Genomic DNA, 24,857 nt, shown 5'->3' with positions numbered 1-24,857 from the left:
AAAGATGACTTACTTCCACTTCAGCAGTGTCACCCAACTCTACCTTTACCACTGCCGAAGCTCTTATTCATGCTTTTGTTACCTCCAGAATCAACTGCTCAAATCACTCCTTTGTAGCTCTACCAAAACTTCACTGCCCATGCCCTGTCCTGCATTAAGTTTTGTTTGCTTATCACCTCTGTCCTCGCCAACCTACCCTTTCCCCAATTCAAAATCCTGGTTTACAAATCCCTTCATCACCCATCCCTATGTTCCAACCTGGGTCATTCCGTCAACCATCTCTTGCTCCATGTGCATCCCTCCACCCCACCACTGCTGGCAGAGCCTTCAGGAGTTTTGACCCTATTCTTCAGAATTCACTTCATAAAACCCTCCACCTTGCTAATGCTCTCCCCTCTTCAAAATATAGTTTTTCAACTAGCTTTTAATCATTCTTTTAATTTTTACTGCTTGGTGACCTTTTCTGTGAAGTACCTTGGGACATTTATTATATTAAAGGTTCTTATATAATTGCAAATTATCAGCTTTATTATTTCATGTTTGGCATATTGGCACCGCCACATAACAAGAAAAATAGTAAATTAAAAAAACATTTAAAAATTATATTTAACATATGTTAAAGAACAAATTGCTGACATTAAATTTAGCATGGCTTAAAGTGAAATAGGTAGAGTGGTGGTGTTTGCTAATATTTATAAATCATGTGATAAGTTTAGGACATTAAAAACCCTTCAGCTGAATTACAACTATTTATTATCCTTTATATAAAGAAATTCAGCAGCAGAAACATCAATAAGACCCTCTCCAAAATAATAAACAACTAAAATCGGTATTTTTATTACAACTTGAAGTTAATTGGTTTGTAGAGACCATTTAAGATGATATAAAACAAAACATGAAAATAAATAGGCTACTCTAGGTTACCTCATTCTCAATCATATACCACAATGAAAATTGATATATGCAAAAAACTGATGCTTACTGTATTGTTTACCTTCCCCTCTTCAGAGTTTTGCTGACAAGAATTGTGTACTTCATCTTCCCTCACCAATTTTTCAGGCCATGAAGGAAATCCTTTTATTTGACCCCAGACCAAGTCACCAACATTAAACGTCCTTGGTCTATAGTGTATTAATTCGTTAGATGGAGAATCTGGAATTCTCAAATCATCGTCACTGCTGATGCTTTTAGTGTCTGAAGGACTCGGGGCACATCCATTAATGTTTTCAGAATGATAATCTCCATTGTACTGAATAAAGTCATGTGCCAAAGAACCTGGCATTCCCTCCAAACTAGCTGAGGAGCTTGGAGACTGCTCCTCTATGGCAAGTTCCTGTTTGGGGGCTGTTAGCAACTCGCCAAAGTTCCTGTTCTGTTGAGACCGGTTTCCATTGATGTGTGTACATCTTTCCACAGTGTTCTCTAGTCTTTCTTTAATGTTAACAATGTGTCTTTTTTGACTATTAAACCTAAAGCTGTCCTCAAGAAATCTTTTGTCCAATTGACAATTTTTCTGCTGTAATACTGCATCAGTCTGCTCTCCATGAAATGAAGGTATCCTTTCCACAGAAGGACTATGGTTTACTTGGCCAGAGTGTTCTAGAAACTTCTCACATTTCCACACTGTTGGATCACCAACCGGAAGTTGCTCCGTTTCCCATTGTTTTTTAGGAGTGTTGCGACCTGGTGATTTGAAGTACTCAAATCCTTCCCCATCAGGAGTGATTTTTGCTTGTTCAGAATTTTTCCTCAACCTCACTCCTCTGGCATACCTATTTGCCAGGATGTTTTGACTGTTGATCCGGCTGTCAATCTCCATGCTGGAAAGTCTTTTCCCATGAATCACTGCATTGACTGCATTGGAAAGATTCACAGGATTTGCAATGGAGGCAGTAAAGGCACTCATGGCACTCAGGGCTGGGATTGGGCTCATTTGAGAAGTACTACTCATTGCTGTAGTGATCACAACCTGCATTCCTTTGCTTGCAGCATCTACCACAGCTTTATATATGGCATCAACAGAAGGATCGTGGGGACCCACAGTGGGGACCCCATCTCTGCTTTGTTGACCTTGAGCCTGTTCTATTCGATGTTGGTCACCAGACAGACCGTGAAAAGTGGGAAGGGCAGCGTGGGAGCCCTCAGAGAGTAATATTGTTCCTGGATGGGAGTTTACTGGTGCATTTGAAAGTGAGACATCTTGGGCTGGGCTCACCTGGAGGAAGAAAATTGAATCAATTGCAGCATTATGTTTTTCTCCTCTGTAATTTGTCAGTGCATGCATTAAGTATAGCTACTTTTAAATTGCAATAAACTAATTAAAACTAAACTTTAAACAGAAGCATAAAAAAAATTTGAACAGTCATTCTTGCAAAATGGTTACGACAACTGAAGGTATATTTGGACTGACTTTCTTGTAACCATTGCAGTTTTTCCCCCATAGTGGCTTCCTGTTATTCCACTGGTCTGGGAAATTAATAAAGTCTGCAGGTTTACTTTCTCCTATTTTTCCACCAGAAAGACGGCAATTCAACTTGCTACCCCATTACAGAATTAAAACACATCTTCATCAATACTTTGGTCAATTTGCCACTTTTTCTATTTCCTGAATCCACCCCCCACTCCACAGATGAAAATATTCATAATCCTTACTTACGGTTTAGGTTTTCTTTGTAAGCACCGTTATCATGGTTTGAACATTCAGCTTTGGCAATTTACACATTGAAAAATGTAAGAGCTTTCTACATATGTATTACAATTATAATTTCTAAAGATTTTATTATTTATTTAACGTGTGGGTAACCTTTATGACATTGCTTAGCTATTACAAGGCTCTGAATCATTGGTATTATTTTATATACAGGAGAGACAGGATTCTTTTGTGAAAATAAATCAACTATTCTACCAAGTACTTAGTCAAAACATCAAATTTATATTTTTTTAAAATTCTATTATGAAGAAATCCAAATATTGTTTATCCTTTTTCTGTTTCCTGTTTTTCTCTTTTTTGACCCAAGACAATTGGTCACCTTGATATCCCATTACAGATTCAAAACACACCATTACTAGTACTCTGGCGAATTTGCACTTGAAATGTCCTGCAGATCTGATTTTTTTCCTTCACCATGTGTCTCCTTGTTGGGGTTCAGCACAACATGCAGCTTGGTTGAGTGAGCCTCTATAGAGTGTGCCAGCAGGTTAGCCAACATCACAGCCAAGCCTGATCTGTTCTTCACAACAATACTTATAACATGCATCTCTAGATAGCCACTGGGAGCTTGAAACCTGGCTGATTTTGCCTCTCTAACCAAGGGGTGTCCAGGTCAGTTCCACCATTCCCACCAATGCCCCAACTGGCATCAGCTAACTCAGCACAAGCCAATGACAGAGCCTGGGAACTTCCTGGTCCATATAACTCAGTCACTCACTGGATAAATTTGCTCAGCCACTGCGGGGAGGCGAGGACAGGCTTCAATTTATTGATTGTAACATTGAGTCAAAAACTGAAAATCTGTAACATTGAAAACATTTTTTTCTTAAAAGTTCAGAAACAACTAAAGCAGCAACAACAATTCTGTGTCAGATGTGTGACTATTAAAACTAGGATTGAAAACCAGACTCATTTAGACTGTTAATATTCATCCCAGCGAGAGAAAAACAGATTCCCATTACTTTAGGATGCTTTTGAACCCAGCTCCCAGAGGTGAAAGGGCCATATTCAGACATTGACTGTAAAACTCTCCTATGTGTTCATGTGTTAAATCTTCCATACCTTCACTGTAAATAATAATACTCCCACTCTTACAAGTGACCACTGGATGTAGAAAAAAATGAGAGAAAGGCACCATACAAGTAACCGAGGCAGTGCCCTGGAATAAGTGAATGCAAGTAAGAATCTCAAATCAATAAATATGAGAAAAACACAAACAGCACTTAACTAAGGGAGGGAGCTTATTTCACTATAAATTAGTAGTGATACACTGCTATCAATTCTACCACTAAAATTAATAGGCAGTCAACCAGAAGTAGCTTGTGGTTGCCCTCTAATAGTAGAACAGTTTCGGTTAAAGGAACCTCTGTAAATGGAACTGGAAAAGAAACAAAAAATCTGGAAAAGTCATCAGTTAAGATTTTATTGGAACAATTTGTCTTAATGACATCCACAAGATCCAAGTATTTTGCTTCATTTGCCTTCTTGGTTGTTTTGATTTCATTTTACGACACAGTACATCTGATGTGTTTAGTTCACTTTACAACATTCAGAACAGCAATAAAGGGACAAATGTGATGAAATCACGTGTGGTTAAGGAGGAAGAAATGTCCAGGGTATGTGTTTGTGTGTATAAATTAGGGAGGATGTCTGATGTTCCAGTATTAATTGGGGAGGATGAAAATAAAATACTTCCTGTTAACTGCTACTGAAGACTTTATCTCACTTGATAGTCGAGAAATGTGGCAATTCAGTCATTTGCACACACAAGATTAAAATAGGATGTGCAATTGCTTACCTGAAAGTTTTGAAAAACGCACGCCATAGGGTTTGGTGGGTTACCCGGACCAGAAAATGAAGTGTGACCTTGAAACCCCTGCAGACCCCGAGTCCCTTGCAGACCTTGTAAAAGTTGATGATGACTCTGAGGAAACATCTGGTTGCTGTTGATCAAGGTCTGGAGACGACTTAATTGTGGGTTGTTCAAACTATTGTTGAATGAAGGTACATCACCTGTATACAACAATAAAATGCAAAAGAAAGTGCATCAGTGATGGAATCTGCCTACCTGCTGCATATTTCTGATGCAAATACTTACAATGGCTGGTTAAGAAAAAATTACTTTTCAATTCTTGGTTAATTTATGTATCAAAATCACTGGCCCTCAACAGTGTATTGTAACCACAGAAGATATTTAACACACCAAGACATCACTTCAGAACAGGTAAAAAGTGTGATTTTTGCTGCCTACACTGACTAGGCAGCTATACAAGTGTGGTCATATCTCATCAGTAACACAAAGAAACCAAACTATTTTGATATATTCTCTAAGTAGTTAGAGTAATCACCAAATATGGTATCATTTGGTGATCAAGGGACTGCATTTAACTGATTTTCCTCATTTCAGACTTGCTAGTATCTATACCAGTAAGTTAATTCAAGGATGAATTCTAATTTTCCAAGTGGTTTAAAAAGATATTGCCAGTTTCATTTCCTGTCATTTTGTTCAGTTGGTAGTGATCTTTTTTCTGGACTTAAAACAGCCAGCTCCTTAATGGTTATTAATGACCTGTATTTTCCGATGCCTACGGGTGTGTACGAGATGTGTACACACCTGTAGGGACACCGGAAACGCCGGTTTCAGACATGTGAAGCGCATGCGCTGAAAATCGGCATTTCCGATCTAGCAAGAATCTTCTTGACAGATCAGATGCCTGCCCTGGAGAAGGGCCTCTGCGGAGGGAGAGTTCCAATTTCTGCAGAACCTCCGCCCGCTGAAAACCCTTAGAAATCTTACGCCTGGTAAAAGCAGCGTAAGGCCTGCTTTTACCAGCATAAGAGTTAAAAAAACGTTTTTTTCCCCACTCATTTATAATTTAAAAATACTTTTTAAAAAGTTTATTTTTAGCCCCGTAAAAAACCTTAATTATTTTTCTCAAATTTTTTTTAATTTGTTAAATATTTAATTTAATCTAATTTTAACTCATTTTAAAAACGTGATGGTTTTTTAAAAATGTATTTAATGTTTTAGTGTCTGTTTTCAGTGATCCCCATTCATATTTTTGACGGGTCTGTCAAAAGTATGAAGGGCGATTCCCTTCTTTCATTGGCTCGCCTGGCCCACGTGAGCCCAGCGACGCATGCAAACCGCATGCGCCCCTTGGATACGTGGACCCTGCGCATTTCGGCTGTGGAGAGGCCCAGGATCGGAAGTGTCCGGACCTCGGGGGCCCTCGGGTAAGTGCGTAGATTTTTTTCCGATAGGAGGCCTCCGCACGCAGGAAGCCTATTGGAAATTACGGGCTATTGATTCTGCGTCACTGGAGGCATCATCATTAAGACATTAAACAGTAATTCCTGGACTACCAGTCCTGGTGTGGGACAAAGGCAGATTGTAATCTTCTGAACTCTCAATTCTTATCAGAACATCGATGAGGATCATTTAATTTCACCATACTGGTTAAATATCTTGGAGATCTAGGTTCAAATCCGGCCTCGGGTGACTGTCTGTGTGGAGTTTGTACATTCTCCCCGTGTTTGCGTGGGTTTCCTCCGGGTGCTCCGGTTTCCTCCCACAGTCCAAAGATGTGTGGGTTAGGTTGATTGGCCATGATAAAAATTGGCCCTTAGTGTTAGGGGGGATTAAATACGTGGGGTTACGGGGTAGGGCTTGGGTGGGATGGCTGTCGGTGTAGGGACCGGGTGCTAGGGTTTGGATGATCAGCCATGATCTCGTTGAATGGCGGAGCAGGCGCGAAGGGCCGAATGGCCTACTCCTGCTCCTATCTTCAATGTTTCTAATAGTGTTCATTTAACCTTTGTCCCAGATTTTGAAAGAATATATTATCGTGCCAAACCATTTCAAATGATCATAATCTATTAAAAATGATAGTGATTGTTACAAAAGTGCAGAGAGGATTAAGGGTCTTTCTAGAACAAGAAAGCTGCAAAATATGTCTGAAAAATATCAGAACCAAATTTACAAGATTGCAGCCAGATTGAAATACCAAAAAAACATGGATTATACTTGGTAATTGTCAAAAGTGAAAATAGTCACAAGGGGAAAAAATGAATTTTCAAATTAATGCCACATCCATTGGCAGAACCTGTGCTTCTAAGTCAGAAGGATGAGGATTCAAGAGACCACAGTGGTGTCCCCCAGGGGTGAATTATTAGGACCACTGCTCTTTTTGATATACATTAATGTCCTGGATTTGGGTATAATGGGTTTTGATAGAGTAAATAAGAAACTGTTTCCAGTGGCAGAAAGGTCAGTAACCAGAGGACACAGATTTAAGATAACTGGCAGAAGAACCAGAGGTGAGATGAGGAGAATTTTCTTTACACAGCGAGTTATGATGATCCGGAATGCACTGCAGATTCAATAATAACTTTCCAAAGGGAACTGGATAAATACTTGAAGGGAAAATTTGATAGCTCTTTCAAAGAGCCAGCACAGGCACGATGGGTCAAATGGCCTCCTTCTGTGCTGTATCATTCTATGATTCACTCTAGGGCTTCAGCACTTAATCTAAGCACTGATGCAATGTTGCATTGTTAGAGAGGTCATCCTTTAGTTTAAGGCATTAAATTGAGGTCTCATCTGTCTACTTCAGTGGTTCAAGTAGATGTTAAAGAACGCATGGTATCTGAGGAATTCAAAAAGTGTCCTGGCCAACATCCCTTCCCTCCAACACCAATAAAAATGACCAACTTGTTATTCATCACATTGCTGTTTGACTGCATGACAGGAGTCACAGGACTTCAAAGTAATTTGTATGTGAAATGCTTTAGGGAGTTTGAGAGACATCCTTTATTATTTTGGGATTCCAGGCCAATCCAATTGACTAGTCTTGAAACCAAATAGTGACACTTTTAACATCACTTACTACAGGTAAATGTGCAGATAATTAGAAAGTTAAAAACACTGATTTTGAAGCTGGATTGTCATTTTGCACGTGTGTACCTCTTAGATGCTATCTCGCACAATCAAAAAACTCCTTTGCTTTACCTTTCCTATTCAATATACAAGGGCGTGGAGAGAAGGGACGAGGAATTGTGGTTGCTGATGCAAATCCAACAAATGTTTCAATTGCACGGTCTGTAAATTAGTCTAGACACTAAATTAATCCAATGGTTAGGTAAGTTATGAACATGTGAAAAGGAAGACAAGAAGTTGGAGGATGACAAACCAGAGAAAAAGACCTGTGGCCAATTTCAAGAAAATTTCTTGATAAATCAATCAAGAAAGCTCCAGGAGACCATGGTTACCATGATATGTCAGTTAAAATCAAACACCCCACCACCCCAATATGTCCTAAAGTCCATCTTCTTCAGAAATTGTCAAGTCAGTTTATCTAAAAGGACTGTAGTGCACCAACACATACCACATCCACTCATAACCTTTTGAAGAGCATATTAACCCTCACAGAAAATTACTTTCTGCCATCTAACCTGGCTCTTACTAATATTCTATAGTCTTGCTACTTCTACATTACATCATCCTTGAATTTTAAAAATCTTAAATCATATCCCCCCTAAAGCCTATGTTTTCCCAAAATGAATAATCATAACTCTTAAGAATATTCTCAATAAGAGAAATATCTAAATTTAGGCATTATTTGCACCCTCTCTAGCACCTTGATATCCATCACCAAATTGGAGGTTCAAAACTGGACACAATATTCAAAGTGAGATTGCACCAAAGTCTTATATAGTCAAACTTCAAGTTCTTAGTTTTGTGCTTCATTGACCTAGCAATATTTACGAGAACCCCATTTGCCTTCTCTATAGTTACGTCATATTGCTCTTTCCGCCTCCATTACATTTAATAGCCACCCATGTACAGACCCCAAGTGGCCTTTTAATACTAACATACAGTGCCTACTGGCTCTCTGGATACCTTCCATGATCAGTGGGTTCGCCATGTAATGTTTTGTTCGATTTTGCCTGACCCCATCGCTCTAATTTGGCGCCTATTAAGAGGCAGCACCTAAACCTCCTTGAATCACCACCCCATCTGACTCAGAACAATGCCACATTAAGTATTAGCCATTTATGAGCTAATTAACTTAAATTCTCAAATTAGTTTGAACCCGATTCATCATCTCCTTATTGCTAACCCTTGCACATTTTTATCTAAAACTTTACTACAATATTTATTCCCTCAAGGTCGTTAATAAAAGTATTGAACAGTAAAGTACTCCATTAGTTCCCAAGCCTCATGTGAACTCCTTCTGTTCACAACCTCTCTATATATAGATAGTAAGAGAGAGAGAGAGATGTATATAGTCTTTAACAGAAATAACTTCCCAAGGCCCTTGCATCCCTATCCTTACAATGATCTCCAGGCCTACACCCCTGTCCCCCGCCACCCTCTGAATTTTCATTCCACTAACTCTGGCCTCTTGCACAACTTCACAGAGGCGCAAGGAAAATATGAATGCTGAGCCAAATGAGTTATTGGAGGTCAAAGAGGGGTTTTTAAGGAGCAGGAGGTGGAGAGGTTTTTAAGGTGGGTTAGGGTTAGGTATGAGGCCCAGGCGGCTGAAGACATGGCCGCCAATTGTGGGGCTATGCGAGGGAGGGGATGCACAAGTGGCCAGAGTTAGAGGAATGAAAATTCAGGGGGGTGGGGTGGCAAGGGTGTAGGCCTGGAGATCATTGTAAGGATAGGGATGCAAGGGCATAAAGTGATTTCAAAACAATGATGAGAATTTTACATTCGAGGCATTGGGGGGACGAGGAGCCAAAGATAAGGGTAAGTGAGCGGGATAGGATATGGGCAGCAGAGTTTTGGATGAGCTGAAGTTTAAAGAGGGTGGAGGATTTGGAGGCCAACCAGGGGATCATTGGAAGAATCAAGTCTGAAGGCGACAATGGCATGGATGAGGGTTTCAGCAGCAGATGAGCTGAGGAAGAGGCAAAGGTGGATAATGTTAGAGGTGCGACGGAGTGGATATGGGGTCGGAAGCTCAGCTAAAGGTAGAATAGGACGCAGAGGTTGTAAACAGTCTGAATTAGCTTGAAAGAGTGGCCAGGCCCAAAGATAATGACTTTGGCCTGACCAATTTTTAGCTAGAGGAAATTGCAGCTCATCCAAGAATAGATGTTGAACAAGCAGCCTGACAACACAGAGGCAGGACAAGAGTCCAGAGTGGTGGTGGAGAGATAGAGATGGGTGTTGCCAGCGTATATATGGAAGCTGACCCCATGATTGTGCACGATGTTGCCAAGGGGCAGCATGTAGATGAGGTAGAAGAGCAGGCCAAGAATAGATCTTTGGAGGACTCTGGAAGCAATGATGCAGGGATGGGAAGAGAAACATTGTTGGAGAAGTTTTAGCTACAATCAGATAGGTAAGAGTGGAAACAAGTAAGGGTAGCCCCACTGAGCTGGACAATGGAGGAGAGGCATTGGAGAAGGATGGTGTGGTCAAACATGCCAAAAGCTGCAGTGAGGTTAAGGAGGAAAGAGGGCTAGTGCATCAAGGCCACAGTCACTGAGGATGCCGATTTTGACTTTGGTTAGGACAGTTTCAGTGCTGTGGCTGGGGCGGAAATCTAATTGGAGAGATTCAATCGGAGTTGTGGGTAAGATGGGCAAATTTGGGAAGTGACACCACATTCAAGGACTTGGGAGATGAAAGGAAGATTGGAGATGATGCAGTAGTTTGCAAAGATAGAGGAATTAAGGTTTTTTTTTGAAGAGGGAGTGATGATAAGAACATAAGAAATAGGAGCAGGAGTAGGCCATTCGGCCCTTCGAGCCTGCGCCGCCATTCAATGAGATCATGGCTGATCTTCTGCCTCAACTCCATTCACCGGCCCTATCGCCATATCCCTTGATGCCTTTACTAGTCAGAAATCTATCGACTTCTGTTTTGAATATACCCAATGACTGAGCCTCCACGGCCCTCTGGGGTAGAGAATTCCAAAGATTCACCACCCTCTGTGTGAAGAAATTTCTTATCTCAGTCCTGAATGGCCTACCCTTTATCCTGAGGCTGTGGCCCCTGGTTCTAGACTCCCCAGCCAAGGGAAACATTCTCCCAGCATCCACCCTATCAAGCCCTGTAATAATTTTGTATGCTTCAATGAGATCCCCTCTCATTCTTCTGAATTCAAGAGAATACAGGCCTACTTTACTCAATCTCTTCTCATACGACAGTCTCACCATTCCAGGAATCAATCTTGTGAACCTCCGTTGCACTCCCTCTATGGCAAGTATATCCTTCCTTAGGTAAGGAGACCAAAATTATACACAGTACTCCAGGTGTGGTCTCACCAAGGCCCTATATAATTGGAGTAAGACTTCTTTACTCCTGTACTCAAATCCTCTTGTAATGAAGGCCAGCATACCATTTGCCTTCCTAATGGCTTGCTGCACCTGCACATTCACTTTCAGTGACTCATGTACAAGGATACCCAGGTCCCTTTGAGCATCTGCATTCCCCAATCTTTCACCATTTAGGAAATACTCTGCCTTTCTGTTTTTTCTACCAAAGTGGATAACTTCACATTATATTCCATCTGCCATGTTCTCGCTCACTCACTGAGCCTGTCGAGATCCCCTTGAAGCCTCTTTACATCCTCTTCACAACTGACACTGCCACCTAGCTTTGTATCATCAGGAAATTTGGAAATGTTACATTTAGTCCCCTCATCCAAATCATTGATACAGATTGTGAATAGCTGGGGCCCAAGCACCTATCCTTGCGGTACCCCACCTGCCATCTCTTTCTTTTTTTGTCTGTTAACCAATTCTCAATCCATGCTAGTATATTACCCCCCCCAATTCCATGTGCCCTAATTTGTACCAACCTCTTATGTGGTACCTTATCGAAGACCTTCTGAAAATCCAGATACACCACATCTACCGGTTCCCCTTTGTCTACTCCACTAGTTACATCCTCAAAGAACTCCAATAGGTTTGTTAAACAGGATTTCCCTTTCATAAATCCATACTGACTCTGCCCAATCTTAGTATTAGTTTCTAAGTGCCCAGTTATTGCATCCTTTATAATAGATGGTGGTTTTGAAAGAGAGGGGTACAGTACCTGAGAAGAGGAAATCCTTTGCAATGCCAGCAAGCATGAAGACAAGGAAAGGAAAGGAAATTGGGTGGTCAGCAGTTTTGTGGGAGCAAGGAGGTGGGTCTTGTGGAGGAGATGGGCTTGGAGAGCGCATGAGGGGAGATGTGGGTCCAAGGTTAGAGTACAAAGGAACCCGAGGGTGGTTTGTATGGTGCGAATGCAGAAGTGGAGGAAGCAACTGAATGGGCTGACTCAATTTTAATGATAAATAAGTCCATGATCTCCGTGCGCTTGTTGTTGGAGAGGAGGGTGGAGATGGCAGAAGACTATGGTTTAAAGAAATGGCTGATAGCGAAGAAAAAAGCCAGGACTTATCTTTGCTCTCCAGGATGATCCTGGAGCAGTGGGTGGATTTGGCAGAGGAGAATGAGGCCCGATGGTGCTCGATATGATCCAGTCAGATCATATGGCAGATCATATCCTCTACCTAAACGTTGGTAAGGCCGAAGTCATTGGCCCCGATTTTCCCGAAGGTGCGGGGAATAGTCAGGTTCCGACCCGAATCTAAATGGGTCAGCCAGCTGCACGCAATTTTCCCTCAAGTGGCCAATTAAGTTCCAGCATGTGGGCACCCTTGCTAATTGTCCATTTCCAGTCAGAAAGCCCACAGTATGATGTCATCATTCGTGGTGCTTTTAAAGCTTATTTAAGGCTTCTCAACCTCTGCAGGCTTCCCAACCAGTCTTGCAGAATGGCAGAGGAGCCTGCACCAGCTGCTGCCAGCGGCAGAGGCCGAGCTGCCACCAAATTCGACGAGACGTCACTCCAGACATTGGTGGATGGGGTAAGGGCCCACAGGGAGGTCCTCTTCCCTCGCTCAGGGAGGAAGAGGCCTCCCAAAGAGACCAGGGCTGCCTGGATGGAGGTGGCAGCAGATGTCAACTCTCTGGGAGTCACCCGTCGGACCTGGATACAGTGCAGGAAGCGCTTCCATGACCTTCACCGTACAGGAAAAGTAAGTACGAAGTTTCCATCACCCTCAACCTGATTCCCATTGCCTTTCCCCAACAGCACTCAGCTTCAGCAATCTCTTCCTCCACATCCCACTTCACAGTCACATCCATGCACCCTTACCCATTCCCGATCTCTCTATGCTCACATTCACATAACTATTCCACCATGCAGCCCTCACACTGCCTCTCACTCTGATGCTTGGAACACAACTGACAACACATAAGGAGGGCCCTTGGTTTTGCAGCCTCACACCATTTTTGTCTCCTTCTAATTATCTATGCTATGCAATCTCTACTCACTCCTGCACTCTCACTCAAACTCCACTTGTCTCCCTCATTGCAGGAAAAGAGAGCTCACAATAGGAAAGAGCATGCGAGGACTGGAGGAGGACCACCCTCAAATCGCCCACCTGAGCCCCTGGGAGGAAGCTGTGATGGAGATTGCTGGGGCTGACGTGCCTGTGGAAGCTGGGGCAGGAGAGACAGGAGCAAGCCCGCAAGCTGGTGACAGAATAGTTTCCCATCTCTCTCATTGACATAGCATGAGTTGCTGATATGATTCTGAAGCCACATCATTTGGACTTATGAGCATATGCCAAATCCAATGTGCAAGTAGCCTTGGCATCACATCTCTAACTCTTTCCTTTACTCCCCCACAGGACCATCCGGAGCCCCCGTCGCTCAGCTGCATGTCGACCCTGTGCCTCTGGGTCCATCCGCAAGAGAGGAGGTGATGGATCTGCAGATGCAGGAGTCTCTGGCAGGTTTTGTTTCCAGGGTTGCTGCGAGTGTGGAGCGAATGGAGCAGTCCATGGCGAGCATGAGCAGAGCCTTATTGGAGTCATTGGCGCATGAAAGCATCACCACAGAAAGGATGGCTACCTCCGTGGTAAGGCTGGCTACCGCCGAGGAGAGGAGGGCTGCAGCCGAGGAGGAGGGCTGCGGCCGAGGAGAGGAGGGCTGCGGCCATGGAGGAGCTTAGTCGCCAGGGTATCGAAAACATGGTGAGTGCTCTGAATAGAATGGCATCTCTTGAGGAGCGATGGGCATCTATTGAGCACCTCTGAGCAGGACTTCCAGTGCAGAGACGGGTCCCCATGGCCTCCCTGATGTGCAGCAAGGTGCTCTCCAGCCACTTGCAGGTGCTGAGGGGGAGCTGACCCATGAGAGGGAGGTTGTTGGCACACCTCAAGGAAGTGGGGGCTCCTCTCCACGCGCTCACACTTCCATGTCACTTCAGAGCCCTCGGTCAGAGCCCCGCCGGAGTCCACACCCCAGTGAGATAGGAGTCTCGAGCCCTGCACAGCCGCAGGAGCAGCAGGAAAGTGAGCAAGGGGCCTCCACATCTGCTGAAGCCATAGGGGTATCACTACGTAGGAGCACGCGTAAGAGAAAAATAAAGCGCCACTAATCACAAGGGTAGTCACTTGGGTGAAAAGTCTTGTAAATAGTTTTAATGCCATCAGTTTCCTGTACATTAAAAATCTGGTGGCAACCGCTGCAGTTATGGCGTCTGTCATTTGGCGAATGGGGATATCACAGAGGCCTTAGGATAACTTGCAGATGTCAGCAAGCTGGTCAAAATAGGTAGGAATGTGCAGGCATGGGCCACTGTCCATGGTCAGTTAAGAAGCAGTGAGGCTGCAGTGTTTGATGTACCAGGCTACGCAAATCTGCCCAGGATGAGTGCGTTCCTTGCATTCCGCCCAGCAATGTTCTCGCGCACTGGTGCCGCTGGTTGACGGGTCTCTGCAGGATGCTCGTTTCCGTCCTCCTCCTCCGCATCATCCTCATCCGAGGCGGCTCTGTGAGGAGCCTCTTGGTCCTGTGGAATCGGCAAGCCACGACGCTGTGCCATGTTGTGAAGCACACAGCATACCACGACGATTTGAGACCCTGGCTGATGAGTACTTTAGGGCTCCACCTGATCTATCGAGGCATCTGAAGCGCATGTTCAGCAATCCGATGGTTTGCTAGATAATGCATCTGGTGGTAATGTGGCTGGAGTTGTAGCGCTCCTCAGCTTCGCTGGCTGGTCTCCTCAACGGCGTCATTAGCCAAGAACGCAGGGGATATCCCTTGTCTCCAAGTAGCCATCCTTGAAGTTCATTTGGCGGACTGAATAGCGGAGGCACAGTAGACTGGCGCAGTATGAAGGAGTCATGGCATCTGCCAGGGTACTTGGCACAAACATGCAAAATCACCTTCTTGTGGTCACACACCAGCTGAACGTTAAGGGAGTGGAAGCCCTTGCGGTTGACAAAAACTCCTGGATTGCGGTGGGGTGCCCTAAGGGCCACATGTGTGCAGTCAATGATGCCCTGCACCCTGGAAAGTCTGCCAGCTGAGCTAATCCAAGCGCTCGCGCCCTCGCACTTGCGCCCTCGCACTTGCGCGATCCCTGGTGAAATGGATGTGATTGCGCGCGAGGGCAAAGGTGACCTGTTTGATGCAAGTGTGTGCGGCCGCCTGGGAGATGCCGCTGATGTCTGCTGCTGATCCCTGGAAGGAGCCTGAGGCACAAAAGTTGAGTGCGGTGGTGACTTTGATGGCCACTGGTAAGGAGTGTCGACCTGGTGCTCTGGGCTCCAGGTCTTGCTGCAGCATTGTGCAGATGTTAGTCACAACCTCGCGCGAAAGTCGGAGCCGCCTCTGGCACTGCTGCTCAGTCATGTTGAAGTAGCTCACCCTGTGTCTGTAGACCCTGTTTGGGGGGTATCTCCTGCGCCGACAGCCTTCCATGCGCTGGCCCCTAATGGCCTGTGCTGCCTCAGGTGGCTGAGCCGCAGCCTGTCGCTCCTGCTGTTGCTGCTATTGCAGGTGCTGTTGTTGCTGGAGTTGCTCCAGCCTCCTCTGCTGTTGGAGATCCTCTAATGCCAGGAAGGGAAAGAACAAAAGGCCTCCCATGCTTCTGGCAGATGCCTCCGTTGAGGAGGCGCTGAGTTAGGGTGGTGAGAGGGGCTTCCCAGGAGCTCACACTGGAGAAGTGTGTGAGGCTCCAACCTTCCACAGCTGTGCCTAAGCCTTCAACAAGTTGCCCCAAGCCTTCAGCAACAAGGTCCTGCAGCCTACAAATGCTGTCTGATTAAATCTCTTCAGTCCTGATTGACCTGCAGCTGAAAGCAAGCAAGCCAACTTTGTTCACGCCAGGTTTCATCAGCGGTGTTCCCAGCAGGCGTGTTTTACGTGGGGAAAGGCTGAAAATTGCAAGGGACCCTGAAAATAGGATTAAACACGCCAATTATTGATCATTAGGCTCCTGCCGACCATTCCTGCCTGCTGCAGGCAGGACTGATTCGGGTTGCGCTGAAACATGGGGGTGAAAGTCGGGCGGGGCGGGGGGGGTCGCGACCCCCTATTTCTGCGATTCTCAGCCCCCGACTGCCTGAAAACCCGCCCGACGGCTGGGGGAAAATCGGGGCCATTATCTTTGGACCCGGCCACTATTCCAGCCAGGTGTTGGATAGCTAAACCATTTATGCGCCAGATAAGCTCAAGCCTGCACCCCTTGGACTTGAGAGAGCAAAGATGGGGGCCATACCAGAGGGATTGACCAGGACGGGAGAGAGTAAAAGTTTTGCTGGGGATAAGGGCACCATAGGTGGAGGTGAAGGAGTGGTTGAACAAATCGACAGCTGCAAAAAGTATCATGGTCAATGAAAGGCCAAAGGCTGGGCAGCAGTTGGGAGTGCAATCGTAAATGACTTAGGGGAGAGGTTTTGCCGAAGATGGTAGTAGAAGGAAAGGTTAGGAGGAGGTAGGGATGATGTGAGTGATGTGGGGTACAATGGGCCAACTCAATCCATTGCACTATCTTCCCAATAATACCACAATATTTTTTTCTAATAGCCACCTGGAAATTCAAGTGGACAATACTCACTGGATTTCATTCATCCTCCGTTTTAGTCACTTCCTCAAAATATTCACTTAAGTTAGTGAGGCATGACTGTTGCCTTCTAAAGCCATACTGGATATCCTCAGTGACTGCAGCACCCTGCAAGTGTTTATTTGTAGCATGTTGTACAATACTTACTAATATCTTCTCTACAACTGAAATTAAGCACATTAGCCTACAGTTCCCACATTTGGATTTCCCCCCTTTTTAAACAACAGGATTATAGGAGCTACTCTAGCCCTCAGGAACTCTCTCAGGCCACAGCAAGCTATTGAAAATGTCAACTAGCATCTCCCATATGACTTTCTTCTTCTGCCATTTCCTTATGCACTCTAGGGTAAACTGAATCAGGTCCTGTTGCCTTTTAAACCTTAAATCCATTAAATTTGGAAGGGATCAATTTGCGACGCAAAATGTGTCATATCTGTGTAACCAGTTAGAAATTAACGTGGCAAAATTAAACTTTGAATTGCCAGTATAGATTAAACTTTTGAATAATCAGTTACAATTATTTGACTTATCAGTCTAAAAAAGGGGAACAGGTGACAGTCATTTTGAAAGCTCAATATAGAAATAAGGTAAGTCATAAGTTAAAGTTAAGGGGGGAAAAATTCAGTATCGCCCCGTTTGGGGCGCCATTATCGGCCGTGCGCAAAGTTTAGCGCCTGGCGCTAATTATCGCCTCCGACAGCAAACTTGGCTTTTATCGCCCCTGGAGGTGATTGGAACACTAAATCAGGCGCTTCACACCTGTCTTAAGGCGCAAAGGCCAAGGAGCGAGGCACTACCTCAGAGTGCTGGCGAAGCAAGGAAGGGCAAATCAAAATAAACCTGCAAAGTGCTGCTCAGTACTCAAAACTCCTTCACACAGCGTTGAATCTCTCCAGAAGTCTCTCTCTCTCTCTCTCTCTCTCAGAATGCGTGGTGCAAAAATGTCACCGACAAAAAAAGGCAGGAAGCGGTCGCCTTTAAATAGCACTCCCCTAGTCCCTTTCTGACAGCATAACGCTCCCCTCAACCTGTCGTTGCTAGCGGCAGGCGGTAAGGCAGGGGGCGCCACTCTATCCGGTCCGGGGCGCTAACGGGGTGTTGCGCACTCGACTGACGTCACAATCTGCCGGCGCAGGAGATCGTGGCAGTAGTGTTTAGCGCCACCGCAAAATGTCTAGTTAATTTCGCGAGCGGCGCAAACATCGCCGCGCCCGGTTGCTAGTTACTTTACGCCCCATTAGCGCCCTAACGGGAGGTGCAAACAACTGAATTTTTCCCTCCAAAACGTTTAGACAAATACAGTAGCTGCTACTGTAGGTTTATGAAACTTATGAAGGTACAAAGAGCTATTTTCATTCAACAATTTTAAAATCTTAAGAAATTATTGCTTTAGGCTATTTCCGCTGTCTTATCGTAAACTATGTTAGTTATTTATGAAAACAACACTAAATTTAAGCACTTTTTAAGTCTGTTCAAAGCAACTGAAGAGAGCACACTGCAATTTTTCTTTCTTGTATGAAAAAGGCAGATGATTGGTAATTTAATACAATCTGGTGCATGATCTGAATCTCAGCAGCTTTTAAATATGAATCTTGAGAGATCACATTTATTTTGGATCATTTGCAACAGATTCTTCAACATGGGCTATGGATAAAAGCAGTATAAATGTAGTACAAGGAAAATGCAGTGTGTTGTGGAATATTTTTATGGCAAAGCAGAAGATTTATGACACTTATAATTGAACAGCAACATAGTCTTAAATAAGCAAACAAAACGAGCAAACCACGATAGACCAGCAATGGCATTTAAAAACAGGACCCCAGAAACAGTATCATCACCAAACTTTGCGAATTTTACTCAGGATAACTTCATTCAAGTCACTAATATATACGGAAAATGGCAAGAACTGCCCCGACACCCGAGTTTGGCAAATGTAGTGCTTAGCTGTGCTACATAGACCAGCAGCTCCCAGGCTTGATTTACAATCCAGCTGATCACAATTGTAAGAGAGAGTAGGGGCATTGCAACAACCTCAGTGTCCCAGGCCAGTGAGAGATAAAATATGGCAAATTCTAGAGAACAGGAACATGTGGCTGGCAGATAAAGACAGAATTAGTCTCGACTGCAATGTCCTCATAAGGTGGTACAGGATACCTACAGAAATGTTGTTCTCATTAGCTGTTTACATACGCTCACTAATAGGAGTCACTGGAATGTAACCAGGAGCAGGAAATCTGGTTGAATGTTTTCCACTCCCTAGCTTAGGGATGCTGAGGCTAATTATCGAATCAAATTGGTGGCCTGGCGGAGAACCTAAACCCTTCTGGTCTGTTATGGCATAACACAACATAGGTGGTGCATTTATCCACAAGGTCGTTCTGGGAAATGTTATTTCATTATCTTCATAGTTTATCTAATCTTAACAACTTGTAGGTCAGCAAGCACAGGGGTGATGGGTGAACGAGACTTGGTGCAAGTTAGGACATGGGCAGCAGAGTTTTGGATGATCTTAAAGTTTATGGTGGGTGGAAGATGGGAGGCCGGCCAGGAGTGCGTTAGAATAGTCAAGTCTAGAGATAACAAAGGCATGGATGAAGGTTTTAGTAGCAGATGAGCTGAGGCATTGGCAGAGTCAGGTGATGTTAAAGAGGTGGAAGTAGGCGGTCTTAGTGATTGCGCGGATATGTGGTCGGAAGCTCATCTCAGCATCAATACGACACCAAGGTTATGAACAGTCTGGTTCAGCCTCAGATGGTTGCCAGGAAGAGGGATGGAGTTGGTGGCTAGGGAACGGAGTTGTGGCAGGGACTGAAGACAGTGGCTTCAGTCTTAATAAACGCTTTGTCTATTTTGGAAGCTGCTGTCTTATCCTGACCACCATTCCATATCTCAATATGATCACAATGGCGTCTGTTCTTCCTTCAATCTGTTCCGATTTGCCTGGAATGAATTAGGGCATAGTCTTATGAATAAATTTTTTTTTAAATGGTTCCCTCAATGTTTCATACCCTTCACCTCAGAACATCATCTCCGATTGCACCATGTGACATTTTTAGTTTCTATGCCAGCCAGCCCAAGTGAAGCAGCAAATTTTGCCAGTTGCAGCAATTTTATGCTTTGGATGCATGTCCTCATGGAATTAGTTTGAGACTGCCCAAACTCATTTCATATAGGCCATTTCATCCAGAGAGACACCATTAGTCTGGCCTGAACTAAGATCCCATTGGTGAAAGGTTAGTATGCTAATGCATCCAGCTGTAGCTAAGATTGCTGTACAAGGGAGGTGCAAAGCATTGTTACTTCAATTACGTGCATAGATTTCACTAAATGAACGAAGAAACCTATAGTGACACCTTCAGAGGAAAAACAGAGCATCTAGCTTTGTTCATCATTTCACGCAACTGCGCACAATGAAATCTTCTTACTCTCATGTTTACTGGCATAAGGTTATTACAAGTTTTCTCTTTACTTTTGGGGATATTGCCATCATTGCTCCCCTACACTTCTCCATCTTGTTCTTCCTAACTGCCAAAAATTCCATCCTACATGTTCTTCTTCTGACAATGTTGAAATCAAGACTCTTGCTACCATCTTTTACTGTAACAATTCTTTCCAAGGACTTAAAAACTGGAACTCCTTATCTCTCGTCAGTTTTTCTTTCCTCATACAACCTACATGCTTTTAAAATCCAAGCTTGGCTTTGGGTAACCAATTAATATACATCATTTTCTTTCCTATTGTATTTGACCCTTCAACCAGGCTTCTCAAAATATAAAATCAGGCGTTCAGACTCTAGACTTATAAATGCCCTATGGCGCTTCACAGAGATGTAACCAGAAAAAATGGATGCCAAGCCAAAGAAGGAGGATATTAGGAGGGATGACCAAAAGCTTGATCAAAGAGGTAGGTTAAACAGAGGGTCTTAAAGGAGACGGAGGTGGAGCAGCAGAGGGGTTTTGAGAGCTTAAAGGAGATGGAGGTGGAGCAGCAGAGGGGTTTTGAGAGGGAACTCCAGAGTGTGTACTCTGAAGGTATGGCTGTCAATGGTGGGCTAAGGGAAGTGTGTGTGGGGGGTGGCAATGATGGAATACATAACAGACCAGAGTTAGAGGAATGGAGAAATAACAGAAAATGCTGGAAAAACTCAGCAGGCCAGGCAACATCCGTGGAGAGAGAATACAGTCAACGTTTCGGGTCAAACCCTTTGTCAAGACTGAAGGCCAGGCTGGGAGAGAACAAAAGAGAAATGAAGAGACATTAAGAGGTATTCAAAACGAGACGAGATGGTGATAGGACTAGTGGAGACAAAAGACGGCTCTAGATTAGGTGTGAAATGCGCTGGCAGAATGGGAGACAGCTGCCATGTGGGAGAGGAAAAAAAGGGCCAAAACAAAGGTGTGGATAAAAAATAAGTAAAAATGTAATGGGGGCCGAGGTTATGATCTGAAATTGTTGAACTCAATACTGAGTCCGGAAGGCTGTAAAGTGCCTAATCGGAAGATGAGGTGCTGTTCCTCGAGCTTACGTTTAGAGGAATGGAGAGTTTAGGGGGGTGCGTGGTTGTAGGCCCGGAGAAGGTTGCAGGGATAGGGAGGGCAGAGCCATTAAGAGATTCAAACACAACAATGAGATTTTTAAATTTGAGATGCTGGGAAACTGAAAGATAACGTGGTTCAGCGAAGACAAGGGTGATGGATGAGCAGGACTTGTACGGGATAGGATATGGGCAGCAGAGTTTTGGATGAACTAAAGTTTACAGAGAGTGGAGTACGAGAGGCCGACCAGGGGAGCACTGGAAGTCAAGTCTAGAGGTGACAAAGATATAGATGAGGGTTTCAGTCGAAGATAGGTTGAAGTAAGGGCCGGGTGTTGATATTACCAAGATGGAGGTAGGCTGTCATATTGATTGAAAGGATACGAGGTCAGAAACTCTGCGGAGTAACAGCAAACTCCTCTAGAATTACTGGACATTAAAACCACCAATAAAGTCTGTAACTTGACATGGGAAAATGAAATTACTGTGCCAGTCTGGGGAATATTGTAATGCACAATGTTGTTTGTTACTTTGATGTACAACTAGATTACAAAGTAATTTTTATTAAAGATCCTAGGATACAGTATTGGATATGAAAAATACCTGAAATATTTTAAAATATATTTTTTAATTACTAAATGATTCAATCTGCATCATTTAAAAAAATGATATTACTGTACATGTGTCCTGCATTGTTATGGCCTTCACCACATTTGCAGTAATCCTGTACTGAACAGCAAACCAGCCAAAAGTCCCTACTGAAATCAGCTCTATTGCCAACTGTAGAAAATGCTAGAAATACACAGCAGGTTTGTCACCATTTGGAGAGAAGAATGTTTCAACTATGTAACACTGAATGCAGAATTGACCTGTTGTCTATTTCCAGCATTTTATGTTTTATTTCAGATTTCCAGCATTTGTGCTTCATTTTTTGTTTTTATCACTATGCTTAATCATACTGAAGTGTACATTGGTCATCTGCAAGTGAATAAACATATTCTGTTTTGATTAAAATTGCACCAGCTGTCTACTTTTCCCTAAATTAGGAATGGGGGAAGGGGTTGACTCCCAACATTCGCAGTCCTCTCTTTTGAAACTGTGCCCTACATTTTTAACTTGTTATTGAAGTGTGGGCAATGCTGACAGCTGTATATATTACCCATTACCATTTGCCCCAAGGTGGACCACCTTCTTGAAGCAATTGTTAGACCACTTCAGAGGGTATTAAGAGCTAATCATGTAGGCCAAGATTTTCTGGGGGGTTAGCGGGCACAATCGGTGGTGGGTCGGGTGGGAATGTGTTTTTTCGCCCCCCCCATCGGGTCTGGACTCCGCTGTGAACGCGCCACCACGCGTCTTTCCCAAAGTCAGGTCTGTCAGTGCCGAGCAGACCCGACAAGCAAGCGGCGGGGACCCAATTCAGGTAATTATGACCTTGTTTAGAGATCATTAAAAATAAATTTGAGCTCACCTTTTGATTTTACATGCTGGTCATGAACCATGTCTGTCAAGCTGAGGCGGGAGTTCAGTGGCCATTGAATCAGCAGCTGAGTTGACAGCTTCAAATGTACAATAAAAGCTCCCACCTTAGAGATATCTTCCCTTAGCCTCAAGCTCTTCCTCACTGCATTTCCACAGCAGATTCACCATGCTGCAAGTCTTTACATAAATCTCTATCCAGTGTGACCTCATCACCTCTCTCACCATTGACAGATCGCTTCTGTCATCTCTACTTCACCTGCCATCTATTCCATCAGCATGGGTGCGCTTTATGCTCTCACCTTGGTCCTCAGAATCCCACCACGATCAGCCACAACACCAGCAACACCACCAAACTTCTCCGCAATCACCTGATGCTGCACAGGACAGACGGCATCAGCATCCAACCACACCGCTGCCCGGGAGGCCTGGGATGGCCTCATCATGGCCAGATTTACTTCACTTGACGTTGTACACCCTGGCTGCCACATGATGTGCCAGGTTGGCACCACCCCACACAATAAAGCATCCCTACAATGCCCAATCCATTCCTTTCACATTCATCACCATTGCAGGGGGTACCGTTGTGCCTCACCATTCACTGCAACTCACTAAGCCACTTCCAAAGGTGCACACAAATCTGTCCAAGACCAGAAAGTGTAGAAGATAAAGATTTTTATATTTGACACCGCATTAACAGAAACTTTACAGAAACATTGGATCAAATACCCAAGTGGATACCCTTGTGTGTTGTTAGTTGGTATGATTGCACTAGGATGAGGGTGAGTGTGAGGCTAGTGAGATGGGGATGTGATAATGTAGATAGAGAGGGGGGCTGGGTGGAGGTGCAAGGTATGTTGGTGTGAGTAAGGATATGCAGGAGTAGGGTGGGGAAGGCAGAATGATGGGGATGACGCCCGCCACGGACCCGCCGAGGTTAGTAAAATCTTGGCCGCAGTGTGGGACCGGAGTCAGTGAACCAGTTAGGTTTTTAAAATGGCAATCCGGCAGCTTTCATGGTGATTTTTTCGGCTGTCTGTACACACATTACCAAATTGATTTAAAATCAATCTGGGGTGATAGTCCAGGAACATAAGGAATTGTATATTAACATAAAAACATAGAAGATAGGAGCAGGAGTAGGCCCCTCGAGCCTACTCCGCCATTCAATGAGATCATGGCTGATCATCCAATTCAGTACCCTGTCCCTGCCTTCTCCCCATATCCCTTGATCCCTTTCGCCTTAAGAAATATATCCAACTCTTTCTTGAATATACATAATGAACTGGCCTCCACCACCCTCTGTGGCAGAGAATTCCACAGGTTCACCACTCTCTGGGTGAAGAAATTCCTCTTCATCTCAGTCCTAAATGGCTTACCCCTTATCCTTGATCAGCCATGATCTCATTGAATGGCGGAGCAGGCTCGAAGGGCCGAATGGCCTACTCCTGTTCCTATCTCTATGTTTCTTAGACTATGACCCCTGGTCCTGGACTCCCCGGCCATCAGAAACATCCTTCCTGCATCTAGTCTGTCCAGACCTGACAGAATTTTATAGGTTTCGATGAGATCCCCTCTCAATCTTCTAAACTCGTGAGTATAAGCCCAATCGACACAATCTCTCCTCATACGTCATTCCTGCCATCCCAGGTATCAGCCTGGTGAATCTTCGCTGCACTCCCTCCATGGCAAGAACGTCCTTCCTCAGGTAAGGTGACCAAAACTGCACACAATACTCAAGGTGTGGTCTCACCAAGGCCCTGTACAACTGCAGCAAGACATCCTTGTTCTTGTACTCAAACCCTCTTGCTACGAAGGCCAACACACCATTTGCCTTCTTAACCGCCTGCTGCACCTGCATGCTTACCTTCAGCGACTGGTGCACAACACCACCCAGGTCTCTTTGCACTTCCCCTTCTCCCAATCTATTGCCATTCAAATAATCTGCCTTCCTGTTTTTGCCACCAAAGTGGATAACCTCACATTTATCCACTGTGGTAAACCACTGTTAACCCTGTACATGTCTGTGTGGTAAACCACTGTTAACTCTGTACAAGTCCAGGCATGTCTCCGCCCCTGGCTCCACCCCTAAGCCCGGGTATAAAGGTGACTCACCACCCTTCCCCCGGGAGCTCTTAGGATGGATCCACTAGCAGAGGCATGCTCCAGTTCTTAGTCAATAAAAGCCTACTTCGTATAAG

The 24,857-nt window shown here is 44.3% G+C and overlaps 1 protein-coding gene across 5 annotated transcripts in view; it reads right to left on the bottom strand.

The window, feature by feature from the left end:
- The window catches only part of mbd5 (methyl-CpG binding domain protein 5), a 236,049-nt gene that overhangs the window by 30,750 nt on the left and 180,442 nt on the right, over positions 1–24,857 (bottom strand). For 4 of the 5 annotated variants that reach the window (XM_085986680.1, XM_085986684.1, XM_085986683.1 and 1 more), the window contains 2 exons: positions 4,509–4,723; positions 983–2,215 (listed from right to left, as the gene is read on the bottom strand). In XM_085986680.1, the coding sequence (XP_085842806.1) occupies positions 983–2,215; positions 4,509–4,723 (1,448 nt within the window). The remainder of the gene's footprint in view (positions 1–982; positions 2,216–4,508; positions 4,724–24,857) is intronic. The other variant, XM_085986681.1, reaches the window with a different exon arrangement.

This window comes from Somniosus microcephalus, chromosome 4 (genome assembly GCF_052327205.1).
Source record: "Somniosus microcephalus isolate GS21.2 chromosome 4, FLI_Smic_1.0, whole genome shotgun sequence".
Classification (NCBI taxonomy): domain Eukaryota; kingdom Metazoa; phylum Chordata; class Chondrichthyes; order Squaliformes; family Somniosidae; genus Somniosus; species Somniosus microcephalus.
This window is presented reverse-complemented; position numbering and strand designations above follow the sequence as displayed.